Consider the following 14,348-nt stretch of genomic DNA (forward strand, 5'->3'; position numbering starts at 1 on the left):
GAGTCCCTAAAACATTAAACAACCAGAATAACAATTTCATACTCATGCCACAACACCCATAAAGCTAGCCAGCTAACTGGCTAATGTTAGCTAGTCAGCTAGCTTGCTAAATTGAGATTTTCGTAAATTAACTTTATGACAATAAAATATGCATAATCGTTTGTCTCTACATTAAGTAACATATTCCTCTCAACTGTAAAAAAAAAAAATGCATTATTCGTTATGACGCTTCTCACCGCTTTTCTTCCATTGAAAAACTAAACGGGACGTGGTGTTTCAACGCACGGCACCGCATTATGCCCCGTGTTCACTAGCAAGCAGAGGAAGCAAGAGGAGGTGGCGAGAGAGGTGTAAAAGACAGAAAGGGAAAGAGGTAAGAACAGAGGATCAGGGAATACAGCATATGATTAATGAATCACATTGCTACCCTAATATTCTCTCAGTTCATCACAATTACATAATAGTACCTCTAGTGGTGTCTCCTAACCAGTCTTGGGCTCCCAGTCAGCCCGAAGGTTATCTTAAGAGCGGGTGAGGTGGCGATGACGGGACTCGTGAGAAAGGATGCCAACCCCATCAAAACATCCCTACAGACGAGAGACAGATGGATGGCACTCCTTTAACATTTGGGCATATCCTTGCTCCGTGGGTGTCAATGTGCTTAGAGCAAATGCAATGAATTTCTTGATCTGCTCCGATGCGTCATCGTGTTGAGGAAGCCACGCCCACAGAGCATCTTTATTGGTCAGCCGACGCAATGGCTCACATACGTCAGACAGATGAGGTAATAATTTGGCGAAGTAATTTACAAAACCAAGCAGTCGCTGCACTGCTTTTGCATCTGTAGATGGCGTCATTTTCTGCTCTGACTCCACCTTCTTGGGGTTTGACTTCAGGCCTTCAGTTGTTAAAAGATGTCCCGTGTATGAAAAGACTTGTGAGCCTGAGGTTAACTTTGTCTTTATTCAGCTTTAGATTCATCTCCCTTTGCTCTTTGTAAGAGCTGAGTCAGGTTGTGGTCATGGTGCTGCTACTGCTTCTTCCATTGTCGCACCACCGCCGTATACCAGGAGGACATCAGCTATGACGCTTATTCCTGACAGTCCCTGAAGAGCATCATGTTACCTTCGCTGATATTCCTCTGCAGCTGGTTTCACTCCAGACGGTAATCTTGTCCACCGGTATCTACCAAAATGTGGTGAGGTAACTACTATCTTCATCCAAACATACCTGCCGGTACCCATTTTTTGCATCCATAACCGAAAAGATTTTCGGTTTTACCAGGCTTGGCAGTACCTCCTCAATGGTAATGTGCCTTACTGAAGGCTTTGTTCAGGGCACTTGGATCGAAGCAGACTCTTTATTTTGCCAGGTTTTTCCACCACAACCATGTTGCTTATCCACTTAGTAGGTTTGGTGATCTTCGTATTGACACCCTGTTCCTCCATTGAATCAACAGCTTTTAGTATCTTTTCCTTCAGTGGAATGGGGATTCGGCAGGGAAGCTGTTGAATTTTAGATAAATGTTTCTTTTTTCTCCACAGAATTTGCATATAACCCCATGTGCTGGGCATGTGCGTGTGTTGATCCATGCACCCATCTTTAGTATTTTCCCGCCTTGCATCACTGTCCGATCAATAATGTTTCCATTTTTTTATCGACATGGTCTGTATTTGTTCTGAGTGGCATAATTGACAGATCCTGCCTGTTCAGGGACAGTGTTCATCTTTTTTTAACTGGATCTGCGTCTGTTTGCTCTGCATATATCTATGGCTTCAGTCAACGTAAACCGTAGGCGGGCAACAACCCAGCAGCAGGACCGCTACCTCCGCCTTTGTGCAAGGAGGAGCACTGCCAGAGCCCTGCAAAATGACCTCCAGCAGGCCACAAATGTGCATGTGTCTGCTCAAACGGTCAGAAACAGACTCCATGAGGGTGGTATGAGGGCCCGACGTCCACAGGTGTGGTCCCGTGTAGCTCAGTTGGTAGAGCATGGCGCTTGCAACGCCAGGGTTGTGGGTTCATTCCCCACGGGGGGACCAGGATGAATATGTATGAACTTTCCAATTTGTAAGTCGCTCTGGATAAGAGCGTCTGCTAAATGACTTAAATGTAAATGTAAATGTTGTGCTTACAGCCCAACACCGTGCAGGACGTTTGGCATTTGCCAGAGAACACCAAGATTGGCAAATTCGCCACTGGCGCCCTGTGCTCTTCACAGACGAAAGCAGGTTCACACTGAGCACATGTGACAGACGTGACAGAGTCTGGAGACGCCATGGAGAACGTTCTGCTGCCCGCAATATCCTCCAGCATGACCGGTTTGGCGGTGGGTCAGTCATGGTGTGGGGAGGCATTTCTTTGTGGGGCCGCACAGCCCTCCATGTGCTCGCCAGAGGTAGCCTGACTGCCATTAGGTACCGAGATGAGATCCTCAGACCCCTTGTGAGACCATATGCTGACACATGCACATTTGTGGCCTGCTGGAGGTCATTTTGCAGGGCTCTGGCAGTGCTCCTCCTTGCACAAAGGCGGAGGTAGCGGTCCTGCTGCTGGGTTGTTGCCCTCCTACGTCCTCCTCCACGTCTCCTGATGTACTGGCCTGTCTCCTGGTAGCGCCTCCATGCTCTGGACACTACGCTGACAGACACAGCAAACCTTCTTGCCACAGCTCGCATTGATGTGCCATCCTGGATGAGCTGCACTACCTGAGCCTCTTGTGTGGGTTGTAGACTCCGTCTCATGCTACCACTAGAGTGAAAGCACCGCCAGCATTCAAAAGTGACCAAAACATCAGCCAGGAAGCATAGGAACTGAGAAGTGGTCTGTGGTCACCACCTGCAGAACCACTCCTTTATTGGGTGTGTCTTGCTAACTGCCTATAATTTCCACCTTTTGTCTATTCCATTTGCACAACAGCATGTGAAATTTATTGTCAATCAGTGTTGCTTCCTAAGTGCACAGTTTGATTTCACAGAAGAGTGATTGACTTGGAGTTACATTGTGTTGTTTAAGTGTTCCCTTTATTTTTTTGAGCAGTGTATATCCTAGACCGGTGCCCCACTAGCACCATCTCTGGGTTGGCATTATGCCCATTATATTAACAGGCATAATCTACTGTACACATTATGGAAACTACCTTTTTAACGGTGTTATGTACAGTCTGTATCGCAAGACTTTGGTCACATGACTTGTGTACAAAAATGTTCCTTGTAGAGCTGTTCGTAAAAAAAAAAAATGCACGCCAATGGTTTAATGAAAACTTAGTGCCCTTTTTCGACACACTGAAGTTCTCTGTAGTCTGCTGCTCTCTGTAGTCTGCTGCTCTCTGTAGTCTGCTGCTCTCTAGTCTACTGAATATGGCAGACCAAGTTTAGGAATAAATGATATGCAGACAAGCATCGATCTACTTTTTTATTGTGATAATAAAATCAGATAAGGGCTTTAAAAAAACATTTTTTTTTTTTTTTAAAGAGTTAAAATAAAATTGTAGCTACAAGGACAAACTCCAATGTCAATCTACAGAAGAAACAGTATAATTTTCTTTTTTTAAGACATACTGGTAATTCAAAACAATTAAAAACACATTTACATTAATTGACGTAGCCTATAAAACAACAGTGCAATTGTCATGTCAGTTTAACACAAAATAAAGGTTGTCCACAGACACACCTAAAAAAAAGGCACAAGTAGCCTACAACAGAGATTGTCATGAAGTAGAACATTCCCTTTCTGCACCCTGTTGCACATTTCTACCAAACCCAGAAAACAAATACCTATCTTTGTTTTTTTTGGTCCTTATTGCTGAACATAATGCGTCTCCTTCATATTTGCCTCAAGTAGCTGAAAAGGATATAACCAAATGTTTGGTTTGTTTTTCTAATCTTTAATTTTTTTAAAAGGAGGCCATTGTTGATAGAGATACTGCAGAGCCGCTGTCTATTGCACATTCAAGATAGCTCGGCTTCAGCTGACTCACACAATTCAACCAGTGTCAGAGTCCTAAAAAAAATCACATTTCAAACCCCTGAAACTTACATTTTAAAAACATTAACACAGTCATTATATCTTAACGTATAATAATTAAAAACTGCTTTTATGTACACCGCCTCTCACACCACTCCCTCTAGTTTCAGGACCCAGCCTTGTCCCGGGGAAACTGGCATGATGTCAGGCATGAGTACCACCAGTCCGGTCGGTGCCGTTGCTACCCACTTCAGAGGTACGGACGGGTCGTCCAGTATAGTGACCTGAGGAGACAGAAAATAATTCAGTTATAGCATCACATCACGGGTCGTCCAGTATAGTGACCTGAGGAGACAGAAAATAATTCAGTTATAGCATAACAGGTGGTGCCTTTTACATATGTGTACCTTACGGGACCGAATGCACAATGGACTCTTCAAAAACACAACATGTGACGAACCATAAGCGTGTAATACTGTGTGTGGTGTACTTACATTAGTGGCCTTAGAGGTTTTGGGTGCTGCGAGGTCAAACAGAAGTTTGGAAGGCCATTCCAGTAATATGGCGTAGACCGTGTTGTTCTTTGAGGTGTACCTATGGAAGGAGATATATACACACACAGTCAGGACCTGTTTTAAGACTCAGGACGGCAGTTGACCACTAGATGGCAGTAAAAGCCCAGTCTGTTAATAATTACATTACAGTAGTTAACAATAAAGAAGTAGTAACTTGACTCATGCCTGTCCAATATTGATCCATTATTCCACATTTCAGTTTAGAAATCTATGTAATAGCCACCAGACTGTATCATTGTATTGTCTCCTACCAGACTGTATTGTATTGTCTCCTACCAGACTGTATTGTCTCCTACCAGACTGTATTGTATCCTACCAGACTGTATTGTATTATATTGCCTCTTACCAGACAGGCACGGTGGAGTTTTCCCCCTGGAGCCTCCAGGGTTTGGAGGAGTAGATGGCCTCTCCGTTGACCCCCAACCAGGCCCCCATGCCCCTCAGCCTCTCCTCAAACACTGGGGGGATCATACCATCCGACATGGGGCCTATGTTCAGCAGGTAGTTACCACCCAGGGCCACCACATACACCATGTCCTGATGAAACAACAAGAGATCGGTGGATGCTTACTCAAGAGAGACACAGGTAGTATACAGACACATGATACGAGGTAGAGATGTCACTAAAATCTTTAGTTTATTGACAACACTGTTTATGAAACAGAGAGAAGACACCCCTAGTCATCAGCGTGCAGAAAGAGAGACAGAGAGTGAGAGACAGAATATCCTGCTCTTTTTTTTTAACAAAGTGAGCAGAAAAGAAGTGGACATAACTCATTGAATGAGCTATAGTCAGATTAGTCCACAAGAAGAGAAGCAAAGCCCAACAACAAAAAGCCAAAGTATTCAAACTGTGCCCCAGTTTTGTTTGTCCCCTCGGTACGATTTCACTTCCTGTGACCTCTAACCGTTATGATGGTGGGCAGGTCCATCAGCTCGAAGAGTTTCATGTTTCTTCGGTAACCCCAGGAGCGGTTGTCGATGGACTGGCATTTCTCCCACTTGTGGTTTGGCAGAGAGCCTGGCGTGAACCTGAGAGTGAAGATATATTTTAAAAAACACACACAACTCACTGGTTCAAAATGTGTGCAGGTCTGATATGGTGCCAAGGATGATGGTCGTTTCTGTAGTCCATGTGTAAATCCTACATGATTGAACAGTTGTAGGCAGAGTCTAGGAAGATTCCACCTAATTAGAGAAGGTGGGGATATTAACGTATGTCTAATGCCATAGAGATTATATACAGTACATGTATCTACCTGACTATTAGTTGCTCTGAATAAGAGTGTCTGCTAAATTACCAAAATGTAATGTAAAACGGGTTGGAACCAGTTCAAGGAACAGAAATAGGAACGAAAGTGATCCATACTGTACCCGGAACAGAACCTTTATTTTTAAAAGCATGAGAAACCAGTTAATAACATTCTTATAAATTTTTGTAATTTTTCTCAGGTCCCACAAAAATAATTATGCAACAAATGCTTACACAAAGCCCTTCCTCTGTCACTCAGAATTGTATTTATTTTACTAGGCAAGTCAGTTAAGAACAAATTCTTATTTACAATGACGGCCTAGGAACAGTGGGTTAAACTGCCTTGTTCAGGGGCAGAACGACAGATTTTTACCTTGTTGCTAGATGGAATCCCTGAGCTGACCTTTCAGTAACTGGCAGAAACTTCTTCCAGGATCTCTGCCTGCAGGCTGGAAATCTTAGCCAGTGTGTGTGTGTGTGTGTGTGTGTGTGTGTGTGTAGGCTACCGGCCCTCCAAAAACATGTAGTCTACTAACGTTAAAATCGTCATTCAGAGGATAGAGATTGGATTCACTTTTTTTTTCTCCAATGCTAGTTAAGGATACTATAGGCATAGTTAATAAATCCAATGTAATAACTACAAAAAGTTAAGACGTGTTTTTAATTCTTGCACACACACACAAGCTTGTTTGATAGCTAGCTCAAAGGACGTTCACAGTTCCCCCAAAGAAGCTGCTCGTCCTGGGTATAATTCTGTAGGTCCTAATTCAGATAATACATGTCATAACAACAGGATACCCAGCGCTTCAACCCTCCTCTTCAACCCTCCTCTTCAACCCTCCTCATCAACCCTGAGAAATGGCAGTCGCATCTTGTGCCATAGCCTACACTTGTCTGTCCATCACACATGTCAACAACTAGCCAAACTAGTTCGTGAAGCAATTTATGGAATGTAAATAAAATATAATAATAACTTGATTTCACAGGTTAAAAGAGGAACAGATAGGAACTATTTAAAACCGGTATTTTTTTTTGGGGGGGGGGGGGTTATTGTGGCAGACATTACTGTTATAATGTTTATCTAGTGTATCTATGGATTTAATTAAAGTCATATGATGTACTGATGAGACGTGCTCCCTCTGCTAGATCACTTCCTTTTGTCCACGTGACTGACTCATGGTGTTGGATTTACAGACAAAACGCTGTCATTCCACTTAGCAGTAGACTGAACTAAGCTGGAAGAGACGAGCAGGACAAATGGTTTTGGTTCCTTTTAGGAAACAGTATCGAGACAATGAACATTGAGAAACGGAGCAACAAAACCTTACCACAGGCCAACTGCAGTTTCTCAGTTCCACAGTTCCATAGTCCTTTGAAGGTCACCAACCAGTTTGTTTGTGACACCACCCAAAGGGGGGGCTGTATGGTTTTTTTTCATATAAACTGAGACAACTCTTCTTCGTTGGTTGAGAGCCCATACACCATTGAGGTGATATTTAACCAGTCACATTTTTACAAAATCTTAATACAAATTTAAAAAGTTGTTTATAGAATCTAGCCTCTCTCCTTTCTGGTTAGAATTTCCTCGACAGGGTCGAACTGGTTCAGGACTTTGTTTTGCTGGTTCTGGACAGAACAATAAAAATAAAGTGGTTCTGCTCAGAATGAAACGATTGGAAAATAATTGTGGATCCAACCCCTGAACGTCAGTGCCTAAAGAGATATGATCTAGGGTTCAGTGTTGGTGCTCGACGGTAGTCTACCTGTCTGCACAGTTGTAGTAGCCTCCATGTTTACAGTAACAACCATTCCCCCATCTGTCATTGACCACCACAAAGTCCTGGGGAAGTAGATTGAAATCAATAGTCAGTGTTGTTCTGGTTTATTAACAAAACGCGGCAGTAGAGTAGTTCATATTTACAAAGACTCACCCTTTGTCCTAATGAGTTTCAGACAACAAAAAGAGAACCAAAAGGTGAATGAGTTCTCTTGTATCTAGTTGTGACATGTGTCACCGGATCTAAATGTGATCAGGTGCATCTTATGACACATATCACATGACATACATAGTTCAAACTCCACCCCCTAACTAACATATAGGTCAGGTGACACACAGTTCTAACTCCCCGCCCCTAACTGCCATATAGGTCAGGTGACACACAGTTCTAACTCCTCCCCCCTAACTGCCATATAGGTCAGCTGACACACAGTTCTAACTCCACCCCCTAACTAACATAGGTCAGCTGACACACAGTTCTAACTCCACCCCCTAACTAACATAGGCCAGGTGACACACAGTTCTAACCCCCCCCCCCCCTAACTGACATAGGTCAGGTGACACAGTTCTAACCCCCCCCACCCCTAACTGACATAGGTCAGGTGACACACAGTTCTAACTCCACCCCCCCCCCCCCCCCCTAACTGACATAGGTCAGGTGACACAGTTCTAACCCCCCCCACCCCTAACTGACATAGGTCAGGTGACACACAGTTCTAACTCCACCCCCTAACTAACATATAGGTCAGGTGACACACAGTTCTAACTCCACCCCCTAACTGATATATAGGTCAGGTGACACATCATATGACACACATAGTGCTAACTCTGTCACAACATCAGCTAGTACCTAGACAAGAACTGGTAAAAACAAATGTCAATCATTTGTCAGATCTCTATTGGCCCTGGTCAAAAGTAACACACTACAAAGTGAATAGGGTAGAATTTGGGACACCCTCCATTTTGCATCTTCCCTCAGCCTCGCTCACCTTGATAGGACTGTCGTTGTAGAGCCAGGCCAGGAATTCTGTTGAGTTCCAGTAGGTGTCAGGAGCTTCCCAATCCCCATCGGACCAGATCAGCTCTGGCTTGTAGGTCATCACCAGGTTAACCAGCTCAGGAAGTGCCTTCCGGAAGACAAACTCCTGGGTCTTGTACCCAGAAGCTCTGTCCTTCAGGTAGAGTGGATGAAACCACTCATACAGGGAGTGGTACAGGCCAAAGTGCAGTCCCTTCCTATGGAAACAGAATGCATGCTGTTATGACCGGAGATTCCACAAAACAACCAGGCCCCGTATTCCCAAAGCTTCTCAGAGTAGGAATGTTGCCCCCCCCCCCCCCTCCCAAGTCAACACTGATCCTAGAACCTAGATAGTCAACTCAAAATATAATTGTATTGGTCACATACACATCGTTAGCAGATGTTATTGTGAGTGTAGCAAAATGCTAGTAAATGTCTGAGAAACATTGAGAATGTCTGGGAGGCGGTGAAAATGTCTGGGAGGCGGTGAAAATGTCTGGGAGGCGGTGAAAATGTCTGGGAGGCGGTGAAAATGTCTGGGAGGCGGTGAAAATGTCTGGGAGGCGGTGAAAATGTCTGGGAGGCGGTGAAAATGTCTGGGAGGCGGTGAAAATGTCTGGGAGGCGGTGAAAATACAAGCCTTGGTTTCCAAACCAGTCTAACCAGAGTAACCTGATCCAGGGGAACACAGTCATGTAGTGGTGAAAGAGACTCTGGGGTGTGGTTTCCCCTAGGTACAGATCTAGGATCAGTTTTCCCCTCCGCCTAACCTTAACCGTTAGAGGGGGGGAGATATGATAAACTGACTCGAGATCAGTGTCTAAGGGGCAACTTGTCCTACCTCTTGCGTACGGCAGCTGCCAGGTCTCCCACCAGGTCTCTGTGTGGTCCAGTGTCCACCGAGTTCCAGTTCCAGGAGTCTGCAGACGGCCAGTTACAGAAGCCCTCGTGATGCTTGGATGTGAACACCACATACCTGCCAATGAGGTGAAAAGCTGTTGTATGCAGTGTACAGTATTCCAGAGGGGCTGGGCATGGGGAATGTCATCAGCTCACAAGAAGAAGAAAAATTAAGTCTGCCCAGTGGATAATTTGAATTTAGGCGCATGTGGACAAACTAAGCAGTCGGTTCCTAGGACCCGTTTCAACTTTTCACGACAATTTATACTAAAAATAGCAAAACAGGTACAGTGCATCCTTATGTGTAACGCCTCGATCACATCGACACTGTCACGCATTTTTTGGTACACCAGAAGTACATTAATTTCCAATGGAAAGCTGTGTTTATCGAACGTATGCATCAAACTGTATGTAAAGACGGTTTGACCGAAATAGTAGCAGAAGGTGTATGTTGATCTTTTGTTGCACACATATTCAGATGTTGCGTACCATTTTGCGCTATAAAACTATCGGTGTGATTGAGGCGTTCAACATGCAACCCATATAAAATACTTAGATAGCGTTCGTTCACTTTTGTGTTGAGTAGCCTAGTTGAATAAGTATGCCATTGGTTAATAAATAAACTTTAGTCTGTGACTTACTTGGCTCCAGAAGCTTCAAATATATCAGCCCACTCATCAGGGTCGAAGAACTGCGCTTTGAAATCGTGCGCAAAATCTGCATATGTAAAACCCACAGGATAGTTTTTCTTCATAAACTCAACCTCGTCTGCTCTATGTGCGCCTCTCCACGACTGCCAGAACCACTCACTGAACTGGCCGTACCCGGGCACGGAGAACACCCCCCAGTGAACGAAAATACCGATCTTCGCCTCGTCGTACCACACCGGTAGCGGCCGGGAGTCGATACTTGTCCAATTGGCCGTATACCGCACTCCATTTCCCGACGAGACTGCAACCACTGCAACTAGTAACAAACAACTCAGAACCAAAGAGGCCATTTTCAGTTCTTTCAGAAACAACTGAAGTTGATGAAGTGACGCAAACGGCGCTGGCATAGAGCCCTTAAATCCACTTTGTAGTCAAATGATGTCCCATTATGAAGAGAGGCACTCACATGACTCGTTTCTGTTTGGTTGGGGTGAAAACACCTGTGTGAAGCTAGCGACAACAAGGATTAGCCACAATAGTGAAATTTGGGCTTTGCCTTTAAAATAAAAGTCCCCAATTGAAAGTGATTCAAACGATACAAATAGTGTAATCATGCCATATTTGGACTAGATAATGTTAAACAAGATCAGAATGTTATTATATAAATTCAACAAAATACAATAGTTAGTTAATTTTACCAAAAAAAGTAAGCTCCATAGGTAAGGCTGTACATTGCAATAGGTATTATTATTATTTATGTTTAACCTTTATTTAACTAGGCAGGTCAGTTAATTCTTATTTACAATGACGGCCTACCCCAGCCAAACCCGGACGACACTGGGCCAATTGTGCAATATGAATGTCCAATACAGAGTAGGTTGACTGGTGAGCTAATTAAGTGGTGAAGCCCGAGAAGCCGGTATTTGGAGGATATATTGTCACAGGTGACTCTATTGTCATAGAGACTGAAAAACAGCTTCTATCTCAAGGCCATCAGACTGTTAAACAGCCACCACTAACATTTAGCGGCCGCTGCCAACATACTGACTCAACTCCAGCCACTTTAAAAATGGGAATTGATGGAAATTATGTAAAAATGTACCACTAGCCACTTTAAGCAATGCCACTTAATACAATGTTTACATACCCTACATTACCCATCTCATATGTATATATACTGTACTCTATATCATCTACTGCATCTTGCCATCTTTATGCAATACATGTACCACTAGCCACTTTAAACTATGCCACTTTATGTTTACATACCCTACAGTACTCATCTCATATGTATATACCGTACTCTATACCATCTACTGCATCTGCCATGCCGTTCTGTACCACCACTCATCCATATATCTTTATGTACATATTCTTTATCCCTTTACACTTGTGTGTGTGTGTAAGGTAGTAGTGTGGAATTGTTAGGTTAGATTACTGTTGGTTATTACTGCATTGTCGGAACTAGAAGCACAAGCATTTCGCTACACTCGCATTAACATCTGCTAACCATGTGTATGTGACTAATAAAATTTGATTTGATTTGATTTGAGGTGCTATAAGTAAATCAATCAATTAATCAAATGTATTTATAAAGCCCTTCTTACATCAACTGATGTCCCAAAGTGCTGTATAGAAACCCAGCCTAAAACCCCAAACAGCAAGCAATGCAGGTGTAGAAGCACGGTGGCTAGGAAAAACTCCCTAGAAAGGCCAAAACCTAAGAAGAAACCTAGAGAGGAACCAGGCTATGAGGGGTGGCCAGTCCTCTTCTGGCTGTGCCGGGTGGAGATTATAACAGAACATGGCCAAGATGTTCAAATGTTCATAGATGACCAGCAGGGTCAAATAATAATAATCACAGTGGTTGTAGAGGGTGCAACAGGTCAGCACCTCAGTAGTAAATGTCAGTTGGCTTTTCATAGCCGATCATTAAGAGTATCTCTACCGCTCCTGCTGTCTCTAGAGAGTTGAAAACAGCAGGTCTGGGCCAGGTAGCACGTTCGGTGAACAGGTCAGGGTTCCATAGCCACAGGCAGAACAGTTGAAACTGGAGCAGCAGCATGACCAGGTGGACTGGGGACAGCAATGAGTCATCAGGCCAGGTAGTCCTGAGGCATGGTCCTAGGGCTCAGGTCCTCCGAGAGAAAGAGAGAAAGAAAGAGAGGATTAGAGAGGACACCGGATAAGACAGGAGTAATACTCCAGGATAACAGACTGACCCTAGCCCCCTGACACAAACTACTGCAGCCTAAATACTGGAGGCTGAAACAGGAGGGGTCGGGAGACACTGTGGACCCGTCCGACGATACCCCCGGACAGGGCCAAACAGTTAGGATATAACCCCATCCACTTTGCCAAAGCACAGCCCCCACACCACTAGAGGGATATCTTCAACCACCAACTTACCATCCTAAGACAAAGCCGAGTAAACCGTCCATTATATCCTCCAAACACCGGCTTCGAGGGCATTATCACTTTAATACAACGGGTTACCAACATATTCAAACAATGATTGACATTTTCATTAAAAAAAAACGTTATTTAGCTCAATTCAATCATACTCTTTCATCCTTCCACATGATATAGTCCCGACACAAATCTAGGGTTGCTACCCAAACCGGCTGGTCGTTCATTCTATCGGTTTGGTTAACAGAGACGCGACACAGTCGTTCATTCTAAATGTTCCATTGCCATACTGGCTGTCAACGTTCTTATACCTTGCTTGCTAGCCAGCCAACTACATCGAATTTAGTCACGTCAAAAAGTGCAGCCAGAATAACAGCAAAGTAGCTGCGTTCGCATTTGTTTAAACTGTTTTCTACAAACATTTATTTGAAAACATCCATAACAATGAGCTAATGAGTTGCGATTTGGCCTGGCATAGAAAATGTGTTCTCTCGTCAGGACACTGTTGTTCAGAGGAGCTAGCCAACAACACAGCCAACAACACAGCTAACAACCCAGCTAGACCAATCACTTCAAACTGACGCTGGAACGACAGCAAACTAACTGCACTTGGTTTCGTTTTACTTTTTTTTTTTCAATTTAAATTTCTATGTTTATATCCATAAAAATGATGCCAACTGATTCATGATTTTGACTGGCTGAGAAACGCTGCCTGTCTGTCTCGTCCCGACATGTTCATTACTGTAGGACAGCTAGAGATCATATTTGAATATTGAAACAATGTTGCAAATGTCGGAGAGACGGTAAGGTTTATAAAAATCTCAGCTGTTGAAAACTAAATATTAGTCTAAAAGAAATGTGAGATAATGTTAGATGATTTTTATAGTGGAGATCAAGTTTATAAATTGCCTGGCTGGGCTGTGTTGTGGCATTTTCTGTATTACCAAATGAGGAGAGTTACAAACCACACACCAGTCAGAATTATACTTAAACTTCATCTTTAATAATATGAGCTTTACAGTAGCCCTTTGACTCTCAGATCAATTCAGTGTCATAATGAATTTTGAGAGTCCCTACAGAAGAATACAAAGATATTTTATAGCCAAGATACACCCCTCTCATACTTACATGATGAACCACAGATCTTAGGAACAGTTCACAAAGGTTAAGATTCGTATGAAAGATATCTATAAAACATAGCAGACAGTTACTGCTGTGTCAACCGTTCTCATTGTAAAGACCAGTGTCTGACTCCCTCCTACTCCAAACTGGAACCCGTCCCACCCTGGTACGGTATAGCAAAAAAAAACATTACCTTTACTATCTGGAATGCTCTTTAGGCGTTATTACCCAAAGACATCGTAAATCTCCTCTGTCAGTGCTATCTCATAGAGGCCCATCCTCAGTAGAACACACACACAATAGTTAACAGAATCCTGTATTCTGTCGAATAAAACAACCATTCTAATGCAATACAAAGATTATAATATAATCTTACAAGCACTATAACATAATCTTGCTATTTTCCACGACAGCTGATGAGACAGTGGAATGCACAGTCAGATGGAACAGAGTAAATAGGCATTTTAACGTCATAGATTTAGCCGGTGGTAACTTGTGGAAGAGACACCGGCTGGAATGTGGGTTTTAACCAATCAACATTCAGGATTAGATCCACCAGTTGAATAATGTGGATCATTTCACAGTGGTTTCAGTCCCGCAATAAGACGCTAAGTATTTGTGAAAACGAGTCAGTTCTGTTCTGTCGGTGTCAGTGAGTAGGCTGATAACCCATATC

At 43.4% G+C, this 14,348-nt stretch overlaps 1 protein-coding gene across 2 annotated transcripts; it reads right to left on the bottom strand.

Moving 5' to 3' along the window:
* Positions 1-3,400: 3,400 nt before the first annotated feature.
* On the bottom strand, positions 3,401-10,647 carry LOC139558927 (tissue alpha-L-fucosidase-like). Of its 2 annotated transcripts, none has more exons than XM_071374429.1 (8): positions 10,133-10,647; positions 9,433-9,567; positions 8,560-8,806; positions 7,557-7,633; positions 5,450-5,573; positions 4,888-5,078; positions 4,461-4,560; positions 3,401-4,250 (listed from the first exon to the last, which is right to left on the bottom strand). In XM_071374429.1, exons 1-8 carry the CDS (start codon positions 10,546-10,548, stop codon positions 4,113-4,115), a joined length of 1,428 nt encoding a protein of 475 aa, XP_071230530.1. In that variant the 5' UTR covers positions 10,549-10,647; the 3' UTR covers positions 3,401-4,112. The 2 variants fall into 2 exon arrangements, with proteins under 2 accessions (XP_071230530.1, XP_071230531.1); XM_071374430.1 differs by having other exon boundaries at positions 4,177-4,311; positions 10,133-10,641.
* Between the last annotated feature and the right edge of the window lie 3,701 nt (positions 10,648-14,348).

This window comes from Salvelinus alpinus, chromosome 29 (assembly GCF_045679555.1).
Source record: "Salvelinus alpinus chromosome 29, SLU_Salpinus.1, whole genome shotgun sequence".
NCBI classification, from domain to species: domain Eukaryota; kingdom Metazoa; phylum Chordata; class Actinopteri; order Salmoniformes; family Salmonidae; genus Salvelinus; species Salvelinus alpinus.